The sequence below is a fragment of the Globicephala melas genome, chromosome 19 (genome assembly GCF_963455315.2).
Source record: "Globicephala melas chromosome 19, mGloMel1.2, whole genome shotgun sequence".
NCBI classification, from domain to species: Eukaryota; Metazoa; Chordata; class Mammalia; order Artiodactyla; family Delphinidae; genus Globicephala; species Globicephala melas.
Genome location: NC_083332.1, coordinates 4,858,334 through 4,882,665, shown reverse-complemented (window position 1 = coordinate 4,882,665; position 24,332 = coordinate 4,858,334). Strand labels below are relative to the sequence as shown.

At 40.9% G+C, this 24,332-nt stretch overlaps 1 protein-coding gene across 1 annotated transcript in view; it reads left to right on the top strand.

Annotated features, from left to right (window-relative positions):
- The first annotated feature begins 2,912 nt into the window (after positions 1-2,912).
- Positions 2,913-24,332, top strand: part of LOC115847704 (zinc finger protein 665-like) — a 40,756-nt gene continuing 19,336 nt past the window's right edge. Inside the window, exons 1-6 of the mRNA XM_030847815.3 lie at positions 2,913-2,957; positions 4,852-4,932; positions 10,250-10,376; positions 15,210-17,236; positions 18,646-19,087; positions 19,955-20,100. Coding sequence (XP_030703675.3) covers positions 4,918-4,932; positions 10,250-10,376; positions 15,210-16,657 — 1,590 coding nt within the window. The 5' untranslated portion in view covers positions 2,913-2,957; positions 4,852-4,917 and the 3' untranslated portion in view covers positions 16,658-17,236; positions 18,646-19,087; positions 19,955-20,100. The remainder of the gene's footprint in view (positions 2,958-4,851; positions 4,933-10,249; positions 10,377-15,209; positions 17,237-18,645; positions 19,088-19,954; positions 20,101-24,332) is intronic.

Here is a 24,332-nt window from a genome sequence, read left to right as displayed (position 1 = left end):
TATGCTAATAGTCCTATGTAAACATCATATTACAATTGATTGCTGTTTCTCTATGGATGAAATCTTCCACCTGCAGGGATGTGGGAAAACATACTGCAATAAATGTTTAATGACAGATATTGCCATAGAAATATTGAGGGCAGAAATGAAGTTATTGCATAGTCGATAATCTAGATTTACCTTCTTTAGGGTTCATATTAAAGAGAATATACCTCCCCAGTAAATGTCCTTAGAAACATGGCAAAGTTAATTATTCCTTAGATGAGAATAAATCCCAATGTCTTCTGAATACTATATATTTTACAGGGTCTATTATCCACACCTAACAGAACTTTCAGCAATAGAACACAAACAGCTAAAATACATTACAGTTTAAAAATAAAAGGTAAATTTCTACTTATTCTCATAATGAACATATTGTGAATTTGAAATTGCATTATATTTAGTTATTGTTGACTTAAGTATATTAGGATGTAAACAAGTTTTTCTCAAAGATATTTTAAGGTAATTCAGCACAAACATGGAATACGATAAGTATTTTACAAAATAAGGCAATTCTTATGGCTGAAAGCCAAAGACAATAACAAATGAGAAATATATGATTATATGTGTAGAAGAATCAAAAAAAGGCAATTCTCATCAAAAGAAAAATTTTTTTCTTTTATTTTCCTTTCTCTTTTTATTTTATCTATGTGAAATGATGGATGCTAATGCTAATTAAACATATTGTGGTAATCATTTCACAATATAGGGAAGTCAGACTATTGCTGTACACCTTAAACTTATATACTGATGTATGTAATTGTATAAAGAGTTGTTTATACAATTCTTATATGTCGCTGTGTAAACAGTTGGTTTCAAAACGACAAATAGGGGACTTCCCTGGTGGTCCAGTGGTTAACACTCAGCAATCCCAATGCAGGGGGCCCGGGTTCCATCACTGGTCAGGGATCTAGATCCCGCATGCCTCAACGAAGACCCCGCGCAGCCAAATAAAAAGTAAATATTAAAACACACAGAGAGAGCAGCTTCAAGATGGCGGAAGAGTAAGACACAGAGATCACCTTCCTCCCCACAGATACATCAGAAATACATCTACAGGTGGAACTGCTCCTATAGAACACCTACTGAACGCCGGCAGAAGACCTCAGACCCCCCAAAAGTGTGGATGGAAGGCTTTTGGTGCCCCAGCCAGAAGTCAGTGCTATGCCTCTGAGGTGGGAGAGCCAACTTCAGGACACTGGTCCACAAGAGACCTCCCAGCTCCATGTAATATCAAACAGTGAAAATCTCCCAGAGATCTCCATCTCAATGCCAAGACCCAGCTCCACTCAACAACCAGCAACCTACAGTGCTGGACACCCTATGCCAAACAACTAGCAAGACAGGAACACAGCCCCATCCATTAGCAGAGAGGCTGCCTAAAATCATAATAAGGCCATAGACACCCCAAAACACACAGTGACAAACACACATACAAAACGGTAAATGGGACTTCCTGGCGGTCCAGTGGTTAAGACCCTGCACTCTCACTGTAGGTGGTGCGGAGCTAAGATCCCACATGCCCCGTGCTGCGGCCCAAAAGTAAATAAATAAAAATACTTAGGCGAGGGCTTCCCTGTTGGCACAGCGGTTGAGAGTCCGCCTGCCGATGCAGGGGACGCAGGTTCGTGCCCTGGTCCGGGAGGATCCCACATGCCGCAGAGCGTCTGGGCCCGTGAGCCATGGCCAATGGGCCTGCGCGTTCGGGGCCAGTGCTCCGCCACGGGAGAGGTCGCGGCAGTGGGAGGCCCGCGTAACTTAGGCTAAAACAGCAAATAATTAAAACCCGTTAGCAAAAAGAAAGAACAATACAATTTATAACAATTTTTAAACATATTTATTTTTTTATTCAGGCCGCGCTGTGAGGCATGCGGAATCTTAGTTCCCTGACCAGGGATGCAACCGGTGCCCCCTGCAGTGGGAGTACAGAATCTTAACCACTGGACCACCAGGGAAGTCCCAATTTACAACAATTTTTGAAAACGTTTTGCTCTTTTTAAAGCAACGGTTACTGACCTAAATTATCACTTGCCTTAGTCCTCCAGTCTCAGACCCTACGACTTGTCCCTGAGTCTCTGGAACTAAGCAAATTGTTGAATTTGGCCTCTGGAGTGAAAGGGGAGTAGAAACGGAGAAGCTGTTCTGCAGGGTGTCAGTATGAAATAGCCCATTCAACACTAGAATATTTCTCATTCTAGTGTGTAATACAGAGACAAGTTCAGTTTTTTGTTTTTTGTTTTTTGCGGTATGCGGGCCTCTCACCGTTATGGCCTCTCCCACCGCGGAACACAGGTTCCGGACGCGCAGGCCCAGCAGCCATGGCTCACGGGCCTAGCCGCTCCGCGGCATGTGGGATCCTCCCAGACCGGGGCACGAACCCATGTCCCCTGCATAGGCAGGCGGACTCTCAACCACTGTGCCACCAGGGAAGCCCACAAGTTCAGTTCTTAAATTAATTCTAATTGCACAAAATCTTCCTGGATCCAACCACTGACTCATGTCAACTACTCTGGAAGACCCACATTTCCAGAAATATGAATACCTTTGGGCTCATTAGCAGGACACGAGAGCAACCTACTAGGGAAAATAGCTTTTATTTAAACCATATTCTACTTGTTTAGAGGAAACATCTTCGTTTTCGACATAACTGGTCCCCACAAATGTAACCTTTAGCTTAAAATTGTTACAGACTGCAACTTAAGCCCGTCAAGTACAAGCACCTTACAAGCACCTTCCGGGCCCGCCCCCTTCCCACCCTCCCTTGGTCCCTGCTTGCACCTGGGTTCCCCTCACCCCCCCCCAACCCGGTCCTTAGCGCTCCACCCAGGCCCCGCCCCACCTCTTCACCACGCGCATGCGCACTTCTCTACGGACCCGGAAACGGAATGCTTACAACGAAGGTCACACTGCAGAACGTAAGTTTCTCTTTTCTAGTTTAAATCTGTGCTTCGCGGTCCCTTTACTCCATCCTTAGGGTGCTGGAGTCACTGCGGTGTTTAAGTTCCCACTCCCGCCCCTCCTCCCATCACTGTTACAGATCGTGGACCGTTTCCCTTTGGGTTTTAAATTTCTCTGCGTCCAGTACCGAAGCCCTTGCCTTTTCTGCTTTCGGTCCACGTAGACACCGCCTTTCGCTACATTTTCCTGCTTAAAACCCTTCAGTACCTCCGCCCTGCTTGTAAAGTCCTCTTCCGTGAGGTGGATTCGAGCTCCCCAGCCTCGCTCTCCGCCTCTGTAGGGCAGCTCCGGCCGCAGTGCTGCTGGAGAGGCCGCGTCCTCTCCCCGGTCCTGGGGTTCTGGAGAGTCCTCCCCTCTCCTGAGACCCCTTCCCTCTTAGACCCTCTGTCCTCGCCTCTTACTCAGACCGGTCTTTCTGCTCCGCAGGCCTCCCCTTCCTGGTCAGCCCTTCCTCAGACCCCGTGTAGGGGGAGGTGACCTGGGCCAGCCTTGTGACACATAGTGTTCTTCGGTCCCGAGTTCCAAACTGTCTGACAGTATGCGGGCGTCTTATTCAGTCGCCATCCTCGTAAATACAGGGGCGAGGGGGATCAGGAGAAGCAGAGACAGAGAGCGACTGAGAGAAACAGAAAAACTGAGGAGGATAAAGAATGAGGGAGAACCAATGGGAACATAGAGGGACTTGGAAATAGACAGTAAAGTGAAAGTGATTAAGCCTGGAAGGTAGCAGGTGAATAAAATAAAGAAGTAAATAAAAAAGCCGGATCTCCAGGGATTGGAGAGCAGCAAGGGGTGAGGGGCTCTGGATCAGTGGTGGGAGGGTGGTGACAATGGTGAGGCGTTTCAGACAGAGGGTCCAGGAGAGGATAAAAGGTGGAACCATGGCCTTCAGAGCATCATGGTGCTGGGAGAGAAGGAGAGGAAAAATATGGACTACTAGAGCAGAGAGAGCAGGAAGGAAGCATAGCCACCTGGGGTGCCAGAGAGTGGGGAGGAAGAGAGTGTAACAGGGAGAGAAGGGGTGTAAACAGAGGGCAGAGAGGGAACAGAAATGGGGGGAAGAAAGGCACAAGTACATAAAAATGTAGGTCATCTGAAAGGTTAGGGAGAAAGATCATCAATAGGGGGAACAGGTTGCAGAGTGGGGCAAGACAGGAGTGAGAAAATAAATAGAGAGGAGGGCAGAAACAGCAGGAGAGTAGAGGGGAGCAAAGAGGCAGAGACGTAGAAAGAAGTAGGGAGACAGACAAACAGAATGAAACGGAAACACATAGTAGTGCAGGTAGAGTCCTAGAGATTATCATACTAAGTGAATTAAATCAGACAAATAGACACATGATATCACTTATATGGGGAAAGCTTAAAAAAAATGGTACAAATGAACGTATTCACAAAGCAGAACTAGACTCAACAGACATTGAAAACAAACTTATGGTTCCCAAAGGTGGAAGGAGGGGGAGAGATAAATTGCGAGTTTGGGATAAAGAGATACACACTACTATATATAGAATAATTAAAGCAACAGTGACCTATTGTATAGCACAGGGAACTATATTCAATATTTTATAATAACCTATAATGGAAAATAATCTGAAAAATATATTCAATAAAAAAAGGATAACCTACACTATTTGATCTTCAAACATCTATCATGCACTGAAAAAAAATAAGTGTAGGAACTTACTTGTTGTTCTCTGTGTGGGAGTTTACTGTCCTGAATCCCTCCTGTGACAGTGGGCAGCAGAGGACTGTCTGTTCCTCATGCTGAGGTCTTCCCTGTGTGTGTGGTTGTGAGTCAGGAAGGGGGTGTGTCGATTCTAAGCATTAAACAGCATCTTTCCAACTTTCAAGATCGACCTCTAAAGACTCCTATTGCCTGAGGAAGAAGCCCGGAAGAGGAAAGAAAAGGAGTCAGAAATGGCTCTTTCTCAGGTAAAGTCATTTTCTCTGTTGATTCTTCAGTCTGTCCTTCCTGAGATGCCCTTCTTTGGACTCGCTAATCTTGTCTGCCACCTGTACATTCACAGTCATCCAGGGCCTTCCCTCAAGGCCTGTCATCTCCACTTAGATCCCATCTCCCCATGACCCAGTGACCTGGGACTTGTGAAGAGGCTCCACTGGGCCTAGTCCTGGGTAGGGCTTCACACCCATGTGAAGTGTCGCGGTGTCAGTGCTACTGGGCAGCAGGGATTTTTGAGGGGCCCCATCTCAGTGCACTGTCTGTTCTCTGTAAACCAGGATAAAGAAGCTGTACATGCAAGTCAGGTAATAATATGCACTTATGCCCGGTAAATTTTAGCAAACAGACTACAGCAAATACGTTGTGACTTTTCATGCTGCATTAGAAACGAAATGGATGTGTCGCTGATTTAAAAATCGTAACGATGGGGAATGGAATGGAAAGTTCAGAGATACATCAGTGGTAGAGGGTGTTTCATTCTACTATTGATTTTAAACTTTGAAATCAACCTAAATCTCTGACACATGGAGAGTCTTAGCCCATTTTCATCGTCCTTGGAGGTTACTTTTCGCTGTTGGTTGCCTCCTCTGACACACAGAAGTTTCTCATTCTGATGCAGGTAAGTTTCCAGCTTTATACTTTTGCTGGTAGATACCGGGTTTCCCAGCACCGTTTGTTACTGAGACTGTCCTTTTTCTGTTGTGTGGTCTTGGCACCCTTGAAAATGTGTTCTATGTATATGCAAAATTAATTTTGAGTGTTCTGTTCTGTTGCATTACTTTACGTATCTGTGTTTATGCCAGTACCACACCATCTTGATTATTTCGTGATATGTTTTTTTTTTTCATAAATTTATTCATTTTATTTATTTATTTTTGGCTGCGTTGGGTCTTCGTTGCTAAGCGCGGGCTTTCTCTAGTTGCGGCGAGCGGGGGCCGCTCTTCTTTGCGGTGCGCGGGCTTCTCACTGTGGTGGCCTCTCCTGTGGCAGAGCACAGGCTCTAGGTGCATGTGCTTCAGTAGTTGTGGCACACGGGCTTAGTTGCTCCGCGGCATGTGGGAATCTTCCCGGACCAGGGCTTGAACCGGTGTCCCCTGCATTGGCAGGCGGATTCTTAACCACTGTGCCACCTGGGAAGCCCTCGTGATATGTTTTGAAGTCTATAAAGGGTGCCCTCTATTTTTCTTCTTTGTCAAGAGTATTTTGGAGATTTGGGAGATTCCCTATGAATTTTAGCATAGTTACTTCTATTTCTGCAAAAATTGCCATGGGACTTTTGATAGGGATTACATTGAATCTATACAACACTTTGGGTAATAGGGTCATTTTAAGAATATTTAGTCTTTCAGTCCATGTGTATAGGATGTTTATTTATTTGTATCTCCTTGTGTGTCTTTTAGCAACATTTAATAGTTTTCAGTGTACAAGTCTTTTGCCTCCCTGGTGAATTTCTTACTAAGTATTCTATCCCTTTGATGCTCTAGAAATACGATTGTTTTCTAATTTTCTATTGACACTGTTCACTGTGTATAGAAATGCACATGGTTTTTGGGCATTGACTTTTGGTATCCTGCAACTTTTCTAGAGTTGTTTTTTGATGTAGCAGTTTCCTCGTGGAATCTTTACTGTTTTTTTTTTAATCTTTACTGTTTTTACATATAAAAGTTATCATCTATGAAGAAAGATAATTTTACTTTTTTCAATTCGGGTAACTTTCTTTTTCTTGTCTAATTTCTCTGGTGAGGGCTTTCTGTACTTTGCTGGACAATAGTGCAGAGAGTGTGTATCCTTGCCTTCTTCCTGATCTGAGAAGGAAAGCTTTCTGGCTGAGTGTTTATATCTCTCTTTTTTTCTTTTTGGCCTTGTGGTGGGATCTTAGTTTCCTGACCAGCGACTGAACCTGGGCCACGGCAGTGAAAGTGCCGAGTCCTACCCACTGGACCGCCAGGGAATTCCCAGAGTTTTTATATCTTGAAACATAGATGAATTTTGTGAAATGCATTTTTCTGCATCAATTGAGACGATCATATGTTTTTTCCTTTATTCTGTTAATGTGGTATATGACATTAATTGATTTTTGTATGTTGAGTCATCCTTGCTTATAGTAATAAAATCCACTTGGTCATGATGTAAAATCATTTTAATGTGTTGTTGAATTTGGTTTGGTACTATTTTGTTGAGGATTTTTCAGTATTCATGAAGGATACTGGTTTGTAGTTTTCTGTGTTTCGTGTGTCTTTCTCTGGGCTTGGTATAGAATCATGCAGGCTCCACAGAATGAGTTTGTCAGTGTTCCCTCTACAGCTCTTCGGAAGCTTGGAAGCTTTTTATCAGGATCAGAGGTAATTCTTCTGTAAATGTTTGGTAGAATTATGCAGCAAACTGATATGGTCTTGGCTTTTTCCTTGTTCAAGATTTCAGATTGCTGCTTGAACCTCTCTAGTTATAATTCTTTTCAACTTTTTTATTACTTAAAGATTAGAACTTAATAGGTTGTATGTTTCAATGAATTTACCTGTATCTTCTAGATTATGCAATTTGTAAGCATTATTGTTCATAGAACCCCTTATAGTTTGTTTTTTTAATTTATTTTATATATTTATTTTTGGCTGCGTTGGGTCTTTGTTGCTGCGTATGAGCTTTCTGTAGTTGCGGTGAGCTGGGGCTACTCTTCATTGCAGTGTACGGGCTTCTCACTGAGGTGAGAAGCTTCTCTTGTTAGGGAGCATGGGCTCTAGGCGCATGGGCTTCAGTAGTTGTGGCACATGGGCTCAGAAGTTGTGGCTCGCGGGCTGTAGAGCACAGGTTCAGTAGTTGTGGTGCACGGGCTTAGTTGCTCTGCAGCATGTGGGATCTTCCCGGACCAGGGCTCGAACCCTTGTCCCCTGCATTGTCAGGTGGATTCTTAACCACTGCGCCACCAGGGAAGCTCCTCATTTTGCTAAATTTGATTTTATTCTTCTCTACTTCCTTGAGTAGTAAAAATAGATTTCTGATTTGACTTCCCTGTTAGTACGGCTTTCACTACATTTTATAAATTTTTGTATGTTTTCATTTTCATCGAGATATATTAAAAATTCCTTTGTGATTTCTTCTTTGACCCATTGGTTATTTATGAGTACGTTGTTTTATTTCCACATTTTGGGGATTTTTCTGTTTTCATTCTGCTGTTTATTTCTAATTTTATTGCTTTGTGGTTTGAGAAAATTCATTATGCTCTCAGTCTTCTTAAAATTGTTAAGATTTCTTTTATGTCCTAACATGTGGTCTCTCATGGAAAATGTTTTATTTGTTCTTGAGAAGCGTGTGTTTTCTGCTGTTGTTGGGTAGAGTGATATGTACATGTCTTTTAGGTCCAGTCGGTCTATAGTGTTGTTCAAGTCCTCTGTTCCCTTATTGATGTTTTCTTTGGTTCCACCCATCGAAAAAACTGGGATGTTAAAGTCTCATAGGATTATTGTGCTGCTATTTCTCTCTTTGTTTCTGTTAGTGTTTCCTTCATTTTTGGAGGGAGCTCTAATGTTAGATATATAAGTACTTAAAATTATATCTTCTTAGGGAATTGATTCTTTTAGTAGTATATATTGTCCTTCGTCTCTTGTATCAGATTTTGTCTTTAGTTTATTTTGTCTGACATTATGTAGTCGCCCCTGCTCTCATTAGGATGGAATATTTTTTTCCATCCTTTCACTTTTTACCTTCCCATGTCCTTAGATTTGTGAATGTTCACAGTTGCAGCTCTGACGCACTCTCTGTGTGTCTCTCGCTCTTGTTCCCTGTTTTCCTCCTGTTACTTCCTCTGGTGGTCGCTGCTCAGGCACACTGTACAGTGGTGAAAGGCAGGAGCCCTGGCCAGCCCCCTTCACTCCACTTCAGAGGGAGAGCATTGAGGGTTTCCTTCTGATTTTAATGTTTGGTGAAATGTTCTTGCTTCATAACAATATATTTTTTTCTATATTCCTTTTTGTCATGATTTTTAATTCTCCAGGAAGTTTTTAACTTTATTATTGTGATAAGTCTTTTTCTTAATATGTTAAATTAATGTAATAACTTCTAATTTTGAGTTAGTGTTTTATAAGTGGAATACACAAACTCTGTTCTGCATTTGTTAATACCTACCTATTTTAATTTTAGTGGATAAAATTGTACTTATATTCTTCAATTTAGGTGTTGTATAGAGATAGGGGTTAAAAGTTTTGTATTTTTCTCTTTATGTTTGTACCATTTTTCTTTTACTAGACTACTATAGAATAATGTTGATGAAGTAAATTAAGTGCAGGTAATACTTTCTTGTTCTTCGAAAATGCTGAAATAAATGTGGATGAAAATGATAACAGAAAATGTTATCCAAAAATATGTCAGTAGACAACTCCTATCTTTTCTTTTCTTTTTTTTTTTTTGTCCAAGCCAAGCAGCTTGAGGGATCTTAGTTCCCCAACTAGGGATTGAACCCAGGGCCACAGCAGTGAAATTGCCGAGACCTAACCACTGGACCACCAGGGAACTCCTGCCTTTTCAATTAATTGTGTGTTTACATGTGTGTGCACGAGTGCATGGAAGTGCAAGTCCATGGTTTTGATAAAGACATCATTATTTCAAACCTATCTTTTTGCATTTGAAATTATATCTTAAATGTATTCCTTGGCCTCGAATTTTTTCTACAGTATTGTGTTAATGGTTTAAATAACAATACGATTACTAACATTTTATATGCATCTGTGTGTGAGCTGCCACAGTACTATCCTTTGTAAGATTGGAACAGGTCATCTCTAATGAGCTTTTATGTTTATAACAATTTCATACATGTAAAGAATTTATTTAGAATGATATTAGCATATAGGAATTGTTCCAACACTTCTAGTCATTGCTCTTGTTATCATTATCATAATTGCAGATTTTGACCTTTCTGTAAAGCCACTGTGGACTTTGTCATCTCTGAAGGCACCACTGATACTGTAGCTCATTTAGATTTTGAATATCATGCGGTGTGTAAAACATAATATGTAACACTTCTGCATAGACAACCTGTTATTGAGTTTTATTTCTAACTTTTTCGTGTGTTGTCTGGAAAAATGAAAAATCTACATTGATTGGAGGATATCGTAATTGCTATGAAAAGGCATAAGAAATTAAAATTAGAGACCCATAATTTCCCTAAATACCTTTACATGGATCTGTCAGACTACATACTTCCACTGAATTGATCCTTACCACTCTCTCCTCTTCTCATTTTGTGTGATAATAAGAACTCTCTTCATGGCCCCTTGATGAGATATGTTTTCATTTCAGGCACCGTTGACATTCAAGGATGTGGCCATAGAATTCTCTCGGGAGGAGTGGGAATGCCTGGACCCTGATCAGAAGGCCTTTTATGTGGATGTGATGTTGGAGACCTACAGCAACCTGATCTCCCTGGGTGAGGATAACTTCCCTTCAGAAGTTGGGATATGCCTTTTGGGTATCTTTGCATTTTCCCTCTGTGCCCCTTGGGAGCCCTTGTTTTGCTTGACTGATCTGAAATCCCTGTTGACTCAGATATGAAAAGCTTCATGATGTGATATCATGAGTTTAAGCTTCACTTTTCTGCAAATGATCTATCCATTTCATGATACGTCAGGCATTGTTCCAGAGCTTAAGTATTTATAAAGCTCAGGGCAAACTTTTCAAATAACGAATTCTCTTTTTTCTACCCCCGTGCTTTCGATTCACTACTTCTTGGAAGAGAGCTAATTATCTGCATATTACACTGTTCCCTCTGCATTCAGAAGGAGGCAAGTGGTGGAGCAATCGGTGAAATATTTTTCCAGACCCACCCGTCATGTCCTCACTCCTCAGCTGAACAAAGAGCTGGGATTCTGGAAGAGTCACAGATCTTATTTATTTCTTTTGAGAAGCAGAAATTTCTATTTATGATCTGAATATTATTTGCATTTTGGAACAAGAGGAAGAGCCCTAGCCTCTGAAGAGTGATGTGAAAATAGTAAAAAACCAAGGGGGTGGGAATTTATCAAAAGTGTAAACACAGGTTAGGTCTCAGAAGGGCAGAGAAGAAGCGGCAGCATTAGTAGTCTTTGGGTAACTCTACCCAAGTGGGAGAGTTCTTTCCGAAAATAGAAGTTTATTTATTGTGAACTCTGAGAGGACATTTTTCTTATTCCTGGGTTATCATTCTGTCATTCAACGTGTAAAATGTATTCTTTCACCCTCTGGTGGGGCTGCAGCCCATCAGAGACAAAGGCAAAGTCTTTTTTTTTTTTTTTAATTTATTTATTTTTATTGATTTATTTTTGGCTGCGTTGGGTCTTCATTGCTTCGCGTGAGCTTTCTCTAGTTGCGGCGAGCGGGGGCTGCTCTTCGTTGTGGTGCGCAGGCTTCTCATGGCGGTGGCCTCTCTTGTTGCGGAGCACGGGCTCTAGGCTCGCAGGCTTCAGTAGTTGTGGCACGTGGGCTCAGTAGTTGTGGCTCACAGGCTCTAGAGCACAGGCTCAGTAGTTGTGGTGCACAGGCTTAGTCGCTCCGCGGCAGGTGGGATCTTCCCGGACCAGGGCTCGAACCCATGTCCCCTGCATTGGCAGGCAGATTCTTAGCCACTGCGCCACCAGGGAAGCCCAAAGGGTAAAGTCTTTATCATGATATATGCTCTGCCATCTGGCCCCTGTGAACTAGATTTTACTTGACTTTGAGGAGCTTGAAGAGGGTTGTTTTAAAGGCATCTTTTGCCCCCTTCATTTCTCTTTCTGTACTTGACTTCATTGGGTGCTCAGTTCTCAGTCCATATCATAAGAGTTGATGCCTCCAGACTCCAGTCTCTGGGCCTTTCTCAGTTTTGTCCCCATTTGTGTTCTTATATGACCTATTCAGAAGATGGGAAAACACTGGCTGCTCTTTCATTCCATCTGGCGCCTCAGAACCGGCATGGAGCTGTCTCAAGCCCCGTCTGCTTGTTTAGATTTCACGGCCATTTCTCCTGTTCTGATTTTGCCGCACACTTCAGGGGTGTGTGAAACAGGGAGGTAGATTGGATCTTGTGTAATTTTTACAGAGCAAAACTATAAAGACAGCGGACAGAGACATCCTCTTTTTATTTTCCAGTCCCTCACGGGGGGAATATGTGAATCCTTCAGGCTCTCAGTTTGGCATCTTGGATAGAATGCATGGTTTCTTCTCGAGGGCTGTAATATCTGACCCCCATATCTTGTATTGTTTTCGCTCTTGTACTGCTCTACCAAGTCCATAATGCAGACTCTCCTGATTTCGTATTCTTCTAAGTTTGCATGATTTTGCCTTTTGAAGCTTGCTTTTGAAATACATATTCCTAGAGTCTGAAATTTTATCCAGTTTCTTTGCTGTGATAATCCACCTGTAGCAGACAGCTACGGATGGACTCTCTGTGGAGTGGGTTTACTGGGTGACAGGAAATTTTCGTTGGAGAATGCTTTCCCTCATATGCTGTAATATTTTCCTGCTCCACAGTAAGTCGCCACTTGAAGCTACTCAGTAGAGTGGTCTGCGTGTTGTAGGACACGAGATAGAAAGTATCACGAGAGCCTGACTGAGAAGCCTTTCCCGTTTTTTTTCTGGCTTTGAGGACTGTCACAAAAGCCTCTCTTAGGGGCACTGTGACAATCTTGTTTCCATGTACTAATGACCATCCCCTATGAGCCTCAGGAAATGATGTAGGAATTTATCCCAGGAAAACTTTGTCCAAGTTCTCCTCTTCCTGATGCCAGACCCCAGGGCTGGAGGGTCTGACGTGGGGCTCAGAACTTGCACTCCTGTGGGAAGACCTCGGTAATACAATTATTCTCCAGTTTGTCTGTCACCCACACAAAGTATGGGATTTGGTGGTATCATGGGTCCGCCCCCTCCTACGTATCTCGTTGTGGTTTTTTCTTTATGTCTGGTAGGTTTCTTTATGTTCTGGTAGGTTTCTAGTAGGTTTCAGTCTTTTTCAGCCATGGTTGTTGTCATTTGGGTGTGCTCCTGAGACGAGGTGAGCTTAGGGTCCTTCCACTCCGCTATCTTGGCTGCTCTCCTCTTGTACAGTTATATTCACACAGATGGACCATCACAAGCTGTGCTCCCAATATGCATATACCCTGTGCTCCACTCATGCCCTTTCTCAGACCTGACCCTTCCTGACGTGGTACTTTGACGTAGATGGAACCACTGTTACTTGCTCACGTATTTATGTTGTTCCCCTGATTGTCTCAATTTCCGCAGCACTCCTTCACCCATCCCTCCACCTTCCACATTACTCAGACTGTAAAAATGATCCCTCTTTTTCTGTCGAATAACTTTCTCATGACATGACCGAAATCACTATGTGCAGCTGTGATGATTCAGAAACCATTTTCAGGAGTGGTGGCTGAATAACATTATCAGTTACATGGCTCCCTTCTTTTGCGTCTCTCTTGGAGTTTTCTTTTTCAACTCCTGGTATTTGTTTTAATATTTTGTAATCTGTACTGCCTGGGTGGGCAGTCATGCTTGAGAATATGTTGTCTTAGTTTGGAAGTTCAGGTTCAAATCCTGTTTCTCTCAGTACTTTCTATATCAATTGCAGTCATGTACATAAACGGGTGAGTCTACTTCCCTGATTTTAAAAATTGTGTTGATTTCCATCAAGCCTTTTAAACAAATTAGTGCCATTAGATGGCTTAGAATTTTGTATGTTTTATAGTAAAGATTGAAAAGTTACTTTTTATAAATAGTTATATTAATATTCTGTCATGTTTATTGTCATATCACTTTGTATCCTATCTTGTATGCTTTTCATCTCCAGTTTGTTCTGAACAACGTTGTGTCTGACCCTAGTTAATAAATATACAAATTGCTCACTCTTTATTACATATATTTTAGAGGCAATGAACTGGAGAATTTAAGTGCTCTGTGAAGGTAGGGAATTGCTCTGTTTATTGGCTATTAGGTTAGGTAACTCTAGAATAGTACATTTATTAATTTTTTTGGTGTTTTTAAAAATCTATTTATTTTATTTTTGGCTGCACTGGGTCTTTGTCGCTGTGAGCAGGCTTTTCTGTAGTTGCGGCGAGCGGGGGCTACTCTTCGTTGCAGTGTGCGGGCTTCTCATTGCGGTGGCTTCTCGTTGCAGAGCATGGGCTCTAGGCACACGGGCTCAGTAGTTGTGGTGCACGGGCTTAGTTGCTCCGCAGCATGTGGGATCTTCCCGGACCAGGGCTCGAACCCGTGTCCCCTGCATTGACAGGTGGATTCTTAACCACTGCACCACCAGGGAAGCCCCATTTATTAATTTTTAATTGTAATTTATATATGATGGTTTTTCAGCATTTATTATAGAATACAACTGACATGTACCACTTGTTAATGTAGTAAAATATGTATTCTTTATGGGTACATAGTTTTATAGCAGATATTTAGAAAAATATTTTTTTTAAATTGTGTTATCAAATTCTTCATTTTCTATATGCTGTATTTTGTAATTCTATACTGCTAGTTATTTAAATTATTCATTAGATAAGTCTGTTTTGGATTATGTACCATTACAGTATGGTAATGTACAGTATTGTATGTTCTTTAGCATTGATTTATGTACCATAGTATGCAGAATCTATGTACAGTATAATATTTTTTGCATCCTCATTTATGAGACCACAGTATGTTTATTGTTAATTGGTATATGCTTTGGTGGAAAAATATTGTTTCTTCAAGAGCTAACATAAGTTTGTCTAGTGTGAATGTTTCTGTTATAGGGTGTTAGAACTAGGCTACTCTAATATTAATTTGAATGACATGTAATCACTCTTTCTCTAGTAAAGAGTCCTATTCTTGGGGCTTCCCTGGTGGCGCAGTGGTTGAGAGTCCGTCTGCCGATGCAGGGGACACGGGTTCGTGCCCCGGTCCGGGAAGATCCCACGTGCCAGGGAGCGGCTGGGCCCGTAAGCCAAAAAAAAAAAACCAAAAAAGAGTCCTATTCTTTTAGTGTTCCTAAAATTTTTAAGGTCACGATTGGGAAGTTTCATAACCTTTTTGGACATAAGTGTTACTTTGTGTTTATTTTACTTTATTTTGGCCATGCTGTGTGGCTTGAGGCATCTTAGTTCCTGGACTAGGGATCAAACCTGTGCCCCCTGCAGTGGGAGTGCAGAGCCCTAACCACTGGACCACTGGGGAATTACATACTTTTGGTTTAATATCATATATTCAACATTAAACGTTTACTCATGAATTGTAATGAATAATACACTTTATGGTTCTTTGTATCTTGTAGATATCTCTCATATACATGTGATCAAGAAATTACAACCAAGAGCAAACAGTGATAGAGGAGAAGTATTCCAAACAGTGATGTTGGAAAGACAGAAAAGCCATGAAATGAAACATTTTTACTTCACGGAAATCCAGGAAGATGACTTTGGGTGTCAGTGGAAGGATGATGAAAGAAATTACAAAGGAATGTCTGTAGCCTGTAAGGAAAATGTAACTCACAGAAGAGATCAACATAGTAGGTGGAATTCAGGAAAGAAGCCCATTGAAAATAGGCTTACATTAAGCTTTCAGGATGAATTGCATGTATTTAAGAACGATATTTACAAATGTAATGAGTGTGGCAAAGCCTTTAATCATGGCTCATCCCTCCGCAGACACCAGATAATCCACACGGGAGAGAAGTTATATAAATGTGGGGTATGTGGCAATGTTTTTCGTCTAAAGTCACACCTTGTAAGTCATTGGACAACTCATACTCGTGAGAAAACTTACAAATGTAATGACTGTGGCAAAAGCTTTAATCATGGCTCATCCCTCCGTAGACATCAGATGAGCCATACCGGAGAGAAACTGTATAAATGTGATGTATGTAGCAAAGTGTGTAGTCAGAATTCCTCCCTTAAACGTCATCAGAGGATTCATACCGGAGAGAGACCTTACCAATGTAATGAGTGTGGCAAAACCTTTAATCGTGGCTCTCACCTCTCCACACACGAGGTAATCCATACAGGAGTGAAATTATGTAAATGTGATGTGTGTGGCAAAGTCTTTAGTCAAAATTCATGCCTTAGAATCCATCGGAGAATTCATAACGGAGAGAAACCTTACAAATGTAATGAGTGTGGTAAGGTCTTTCGTCAAAATTCACATCTTGGAAGACATCAGAGAATTCATACTGGGGAAAAACCTTACAAATGTAACGAGTGTGGCAAGGTCTTTAATCAATATTCAAACCTTGCAAGTCATCAGAGAATTCATACTGGAGAGAAACCTTACAACTGTAACGTGTGTGGCAAGGTCTTCAGTCAAAATTCAAATCTTGTAAGTCATCAGAGAATTCATACGGGAGAGAAACCCTATAAATGTAACGAGTGTGGCAAATTCTTTAATCAAAAGGCATACCTTACAAAGCATCAGAGAGTTCATAATGAAGAGAAGTCTTACAAATGTAATGTGTGTGGCAAGGTCTTCAATCGAAATTCAAATCTTGAAAGTCATCAGAGAATTCATACTGGAGAGAAACCTTACAAATGTAATGAGTGTGGCAGGTTCTTTTCTCAAAAGCCAAACCTTGGAAAGCATCAGAGAGTTCATACTGGAGAGAAATCTTACAGATGTAATGAGTGTGGGAAGGTCTTCAGTCGAAATTCACTTTTTGCAATTCATCAGAGAATACATAATGTAGAGAAACCTTTCAACTTTAATGGAGTTGAAATGCCTTTACTCTGATCTCAACCCTCACTAAATATCTGATAATTTATACATGAGAGAAACCATGTAAATGTGACATATGTGGGAAGGTCTTCATTCAAAATTTACACCTTACAATTCATTGGAGAATTCATAGTGGGGAGAAGCTGAACAAACGTCATGAATATGGCAAAGATTTTGTGCCTGCAAGGCTCACTTTCTATCAGATAATCCGTAGTGGAGAGAAACCTTACAAATGTAATGAGTATCTCAACGTCTTCAGTCCAAATTCATACCTTAAGATCTGCCAGATACTTTATACTGGAGAAAATCTTTTCAAATATAATGAGTGTGGCAAATCCTTCAGTGTTCTGTCAAGCCTAACTTACCATCAGGTAATCCATACTGGTGAGAGACTTTAATAATACAGTGATATGACAAGGCTTCTATCAGGCATCCACATCTTACGCTTCATTAGAAAATTCATTCTGAATAGCAACCAGATAAATGCATTTATTGTGGCCAGCCCTTAAGAGGAGAAATTTATTAATTAAAGAACTCATTCTGGAGATTACCTCACAAATGCCACGAATGTGAAATAATAATCTTATTTCTCAGGTAAGACAGTTTATATTTGTAAGTGACAGACCACCTGGAGAACAGTGACCAAAAAGAAGTGGGAGCGTCATCCTTTTCACCTAACAGAAGTCCAGAGGGTGTAGTGTGGGGTGTGATGGGTCCTCTGCTCCTTCTTCAACCATGAGCACTTGGTCCTCACCTTCCTATAGTAACATGACTGCTGTATGACTGAGAAGGGTGAAGGTGGAGGGCAAAAAGCCTTTTCATTTTAAGATTCTGTCTTGTTTTCATGGAAACATTCATCCCAGATATATTCTCTTTGGGTCATGCTCTTGTGACCTGTCTGAGAACTCTGCATCAAGTTCTGGATTCTGAAGATTTTATTCTATACCGTTTTTCCTAAATCTCTTACAGAATAAAGTTTTAAACTTTATTTTAAAGCTTTAACTTTGAGCTAATATTTGTACAGATGTAAAGTTTAAATGGAGATCTCTTTTTTTTTTCTTCTTTGAATATTTCATTGATTAGCACCAGTGTTGGAAAGTCCTTCCTTCATTGAATTGGCTGAGTACCTTTGTCAGAAAGTGGTTGGAAGTACACTTGACCTTTGAACAAGGCATGGAGTTAGGGTTTTAGACTCATGACCAGTTGTAAATTAACGTATAACTTAATGTTGTCCCTCTCTATCCGTGGTTCCACATCCTCAGATTCAACCGGCCACAGATCCTGTAGTACTTTGGAAAAAATGCCCATATAATTGAATCCACACAGCTCACACCTGTGCTGTTGAAGGGTTAACGGCACTGAAGTAGGGCTCTTTCTGGTTTCCACATTCTGTTCCATTAGTATATTTTGTCTGTCACTGCACAAATCCCACCCAGTCTTGATAACTGTCACTATATTAGAAATCTTGAGGTCATGTGGAGTGATTCCAGCCACTTCAGTATTTTTCAGGTATTTTAGCTCTTCTAGTTCTTTTGCCTTTCCCTATTATTTTTAGAAAAATCTTGTTTGAATCTACAGAAATCTTGATTGAAAACACACTAAACCTGTATGTCAATTTGGGGCATTTTAATATAATTTCTATGGTGTGTCTTCCAGTCAATCTGGTATATTTTGTTAACAATTCAATGAATATGGTATGTTTCGCTCAGATGACCTAAATAGAAGGTCATTTTGTTTCATTAAGTTTGTAGGTTTCAGCATAAAAGTCCTTACTTTGTTAGATTTACACATTTTCCTTCTACTTCTACTTTTTTGAGCAAACATCGTATTATATATTTAATTTCAATTTCCATTTGTAAATTGCATGTGTGTAAAATTACAGTGGATTTTTGCACATTGTACCCTGACACCTTGCAAATTGTACTTTTTCTAGAAATCTGTATAGATTGTTTTGATTCTCTACATACATTAATTTATTAAATTTTCTGTTTCTACTGTAACAGATTACCACAAACTGAGGGCCTTGAAGGACCACAGATTTATTCTCCCATGGTTCTGGAGGCGAGATGTGTAAAATGACCCAAAGCACTGTGCTCCTTCTGGATATTCCAGGGCAGAATTTGTTTTCTTGCCTTTCTAGAAGCCACTTACCTTCTTTGTCTCATGGTCCCCATGTGTATTCGCATGACACTCTTTCAATTAATTCATGATGTTAATTCAGATATCTTCTTATATCACGTGGGCATTTCCTGAACACGTTGTTTACATTAGGACACCCTGTCACTCTCTCATTGTACGTGTACACCTTCATCGTACTTAACACTATCATATCTGATTTAATTATTGCTGACTTTCCCTTGTAGAAAATATATGCTCCTTGAAGGCAGTGTATTGATTTTGTTTCCTGCTAGATATCCAGTGACTGGAAGCATTCCCAACTGACAGGTGAGTGAATGCGTTTATCAGTGCAAAGAAAGTTTGTGTAATGCATCGGCTCATAGGACAGTAAGTCAGATGGTCAGATAAACATGTAATTATATTGCATTTGTGGCCTCACATTCTTTACTCCATTAACATTACACCTGAATGTTCTGAACATTTGTCATAAATTCTCACAGTATGATTTATTCACACGTTGTGAAATTTTCTCCCACATGGGCTCGAAAGATCTAACTCATCAGTGAAGAGATGTCTTCATGAAGTATTTTTCATCCACAACATTTTAAGTTTAGGATTCTTTCATTCGTGCTCCATTCCACACCCGTGACAAAATAATAATTCTGTTTCTCAGGTAGTAACTGAAAGAAGTAAGTTTATCATTCTCACCAAACAGGAAGTCCAGAGGGTGCCGTGGGCGGTGTGATAGGTCCTCTGCCCCTTCTACCGCCATGAGCACTTAAAGTCTTCAGTGTCTTCATAGCAACCTGGCTGCGGGATGACGAAGAAGGCTGAGAGGCAAAACCCTCTTCAATTTTAGGTTTTGTCTCATTTTCATGGAAGATTATTAGCCAGTTGCATTAAATGGCCACCATAATTTTAATAATATGAAATTTCAAATTTCACATTTCCCTCTTGAATAGAGAAAAAAAGTAAAGGGAAAAGGTGTCAGGGACAGATTATATCAAAAGACTTTCTTCTTTATCGTGATAGGGTAATATTCCATGTAACACTGGGCTACTCTGATGTTCAGAATGTCAAGGAAGGTTTTTAGAGCCCTTGTGTTTTCTAACTCACAGATTTCTTTCCTTTCTGCTGTGTCTGATTCTAAACACACTTAAATCATTCTCCAGTTTTTTTTTTTTTTTTTTTCAGCTGTACCCTGCAGCTTGTGGGATCTTAGTTCCCTGACCAGGGATTGAACCAGTGCCCTCACAGTGAAAGTGCCAAGTCCTAACCTCTGGACTGCCAGAGAATTCCCTCTCCAATTGTGATGTAGTTATTCTGATTCCAGTATCAGGGTAAGAAGTAAAGGAATCCATTTTGAGATGTTTTTTATCCATGCCATCCTACCTGAATGTGAGAAATATACAAAAGGCTTGTAGTTGGGAAATACTCTAATATCACCTCCAAATATATTTTAATATTAGACTCTATATAGTAATATAACTGCTATATCATAACTCTGAGATGTTAAATATTGGGGAAGGAACATTAAATATTTTCCGTGAAGTACTAGAGGCTCAAATAGGATTTACTTGCTACCATACATAAAATAGATAAGCAACAAGGATTTACCGTATGGCATACAAAATTACATTCACTAACTTGGAATAACCTACAATGGAGATTAATCTGAAAAAAATTTATATAACTGAAGCACTTTGTGGAACACCTGAAACTCATACAATATTGTAAATCAGCTATCCTTCGATCAAAAAAAGAAATGGAACTTCCCTGGTGGTCCAGTGGGTAAGACTCTGCGCTCCCAATGGAGGGGCCTGGGTTCAGTCCCTGGTAAGGGAACTAGATCCCACACGCATGCCTCAACTAAGAGTTCTCATGCCGCAACTAAGAAGCCCCCGTGCTGCAACTAAAGATCCCGCTTGCTGCAACTAGAATCTGGCACAGCCAAAATAAATAAATAAATTTGTTTGTCTTTTGCGGTACGCGGCCCTCTCACTGCTGTGGCCTCTCCCGTTGTGGAGCACAGGCTCCAGACGCGCAGGCTCAGCGGCCATGGCCCATGGGCCCAGCCGCTCCGCGGCATGTGGGATCCTCCCGGACCGGGGTACGAACCCGTGTCCCCTGCATCGGCAGGCGGACTCTCAACCACTGCGCCACCAGGGAAGCCCATAAATAAATGTTTTTAAATAAGTAAATAAAGAAGTATTTCCTTGAAAATACAGAATATATTCAATTGAGGGTAAGCCCTGAAAATGTTACCTTAAAGTTACACTGTTCTGGAAGACAGGAAATAATTCTTTTTTGTTGTTGTTGTTACCATACTGTTTATTGAAAAATTGGAGTTTAATGACTTCAAAATGTTAGTTTAGCCGCAAATGATTATTTCCTGGGTGATTCATTCTCCTTTTAAAATATCATTATCCAATGTAGATCTGATTTTACTAGTTAGAAGCTAAATATGATATACATATGTGTGCTACATTTCATCTTAATAATTAAAGTAATTTATAGATGAGCACAGATGGACTGGGAACATATTTGGTGATTAGTTTTGTAGCAACCTTTTGTACAGATTGTTACTTTCGGAAAGTTGTAGGTCCTAATATAAATTCTTTCTTAAATTACTATTTTCCTTTTTATTTGTAGTTTGCAATAAAATATTATTGATCCTTAAAATTCAAATCAACCAGTTTTGCCAAATAAGATGAGAGTAGAAATAATGCACTACTCGTCCGAATGACCAAATCCACATTTCTTAAAAATCACAATAACCCACCAAGCAATCCACATTTACATATCTCCCCAAGGGATTTGTAAACATTTTCCACATTAACACCTTGTAAAAGATTGTTGATAGAAGCGTTTTTTATTTTTATTATTTAACTTATTTATTTTTGGCTGCGTTGGGTCTTCGTTGCTGCGCGTGGGCTTTCTCTAGTTGCAGCGAGCGGGGGCTACTCTTCGTTGTGGTGCGCGGGCTTCTCATTGTGGTGGCTTTTCTTGTTGCGGAGCATGGGCTCTAGGCCTGGGGGCTTCAGTAGTTGTGGCTCATGGGCTCTAGAGCACAGGCTCAGTAGTTGTGACACAGGGGCTTAGTTGCTCTGGGCATGTGGGCTCTTCCCAGACCAGGGCTCGAACTCGTGTCCCGTGCATTGGCAGGTGGTTTCTGCCACCAGGGAAGCCTGAAGCATTTTTAAAATAATAGCCAAAATGTGGAAAGAACCCAAAACTCCATTAAATGATGAATGTTTAAACAAACTGGAATGTTTCTCATCAGAAATAAAAGTTACGAAGCACTGATAAAGGTTAATCATGGATGACCCTTGAAAGCATTATGCCAAGTACAAGAAGGGAGATGGCCATATATTGTGTGACTTAATTTATATAGAATGCCCGGAATAGTCATATCTGTAGAGATGGAAAGTAGCTAAATATTTGCTTGTGGCTCAGGGTAGAGTGCTGAGTAACTATTAACGCATACAGGGTTTTTTTAAGAGGTGATGACGAATGATGAAAACGTTGTTGGACAGCATTGCAAACATACTAAATCCCACTGTATGGTGAACGTGAAAACTGTATATTTTATTGTATGCAAATTATACAACAAAAGAAACAAGCTAATATCTCCATGTTGAATTCAGAAAACTGTTCTGATTTACTAACCATGGCCTACAAGGTGTTGGAGAGAGGAGTTCCAGTTTCCATTGTACCAGTGGAAGGAAGACATGATTATAGGAACAATGGCAAGAAGGGGAGGAACTGGAGAGATACTTTTTTTTTTTTGCGGTACGCGGGCCTCTCACTGTTGTGGCCTCCACCGTTGCGGAGCACAGGCTCTGGACGCGCAGGCTCAGCGGCCATGGCTCACGGGCCCAGCCGCTCCGCGGCATGTGGGATCTTCCTGGACCAGGGCACGAACCCGTGTCCCCTGCATCGGCAGGCGGACTCTCAACCACTGTGCCACCAGGGAAACCCCGAGATACCTTATTTTTTTAATTGAAGTATAGTTGATTTACAAAGTTGTGTCAATCTCTGCTGTACAGCAGAGTGACTCAATTATACACATATAGACCGTCCTTTTTTAAGTATTCTTTCCCATTATGGTTTCTCACAGGATATTGAATATAGTTCCCTGGGCTATACAGTAGGACCTTGTTGTTTATCCATTCTACATATAATAGTTTGCATCTGGTAACCCCAAACTCCCAGTCCATCCCTCTCCCTCTCGACCCCCCCTTGGCAACCACAAGTCTATTTTCTATCTCTATGAGTCTGTTTCTGTGAGAGAGACATTTTTAAGGTAAAATTAACAGACCGTGTTTCCAAAATGCCAGTGTTAGGGACTTCCCTGGCAGTCCAGTGGTTAAGACTCCATGCTTCCAATGCAAGGGACGTGGGTTCAATTCCTGGCTTGGGAACTAAGATCCTACATACCATACAGCCTGGCTAAAAAAAAAATAATAATCATAATCATAAAAATAAAATACCAGTGATGCACCTGCACATTAGCAATAAGTCGCTTGCTATGCACTGTGAGACTAGTTCATTATCTGGTACTATTCCAGTTCTCTCAATAAACTTGAAATGTGAGGAGATTCTGTCTTCATGGTGATAGAATTCATACATTGCATCTGTCATTTCTCTGTGTACATGCCACACAAATCTTAAAACAACCCCTTGATGTATGCATCCTCCAGGCATTTCAGTGAAGTAAAACGGAAGAAATGCAAATGAAATAGATAAATTGGGCAAAGTGTGTTTTTAAAAATAGTAATGAAATATATAACTCACAAAATGAGCTTCCTCAGGAAACTAAAAATAGAACTACCATTTGATCCAGGAATTCCACTCCTCGGTATATATCTGAAAATGATGGAAGCACTAATTTGAAAAGATACGTGCATCCCAATGTTCATAGCAGCATTATTTACAGTAGCCAGTATATGGGAGCAACCCAAATGTCCATCAAGAAAATGATGGATTAGGGCTTCCCTGGTGGTGCAGTGGTTAAGAAGCCGCCTGCCAATGCAGGGGACACGGGTTCGATCCCTGGTCCGGGAAGATCCCACATGCCGCAGAGCAACTAAGCCCGTGTGCCACAACTGCGGAGCCTGCGCTCTAGAGATCCCGAGCCACAACTACTGAACCCACGTGCCACAATTACTGAAGCCCGTGCGCCTGGAGCGTGTGCTCCACAGCAAGAGAAGTCACTGCAATGAGAAGACCGTGCACCGCAACGAAGAGTAGCCCCCGGTCGCGGCAACTAGAGATAGCCCGTGAGCAGCAATGAAGACCGAACGCAGCCCAAAATAAATTAAAAAAATTTTAAGTCATAAAAAAAGGAAAAATATGGATTAAAGAAGAGTGGTATACGTATCTACAATGAAATATTACTCAGCCACAAAGAAGAATGAAATTCTGCCATTTGCAGCACCATAGGTGGACCTAGAGCATATTATACTAAGTGAAATATGTCTGACAGAGAAAGACAAATACTACTTGATATCACTTAAATGTGGAATCTAGAAAAGAAATGAATGTATATAGTGAAACAGGACACACAGAG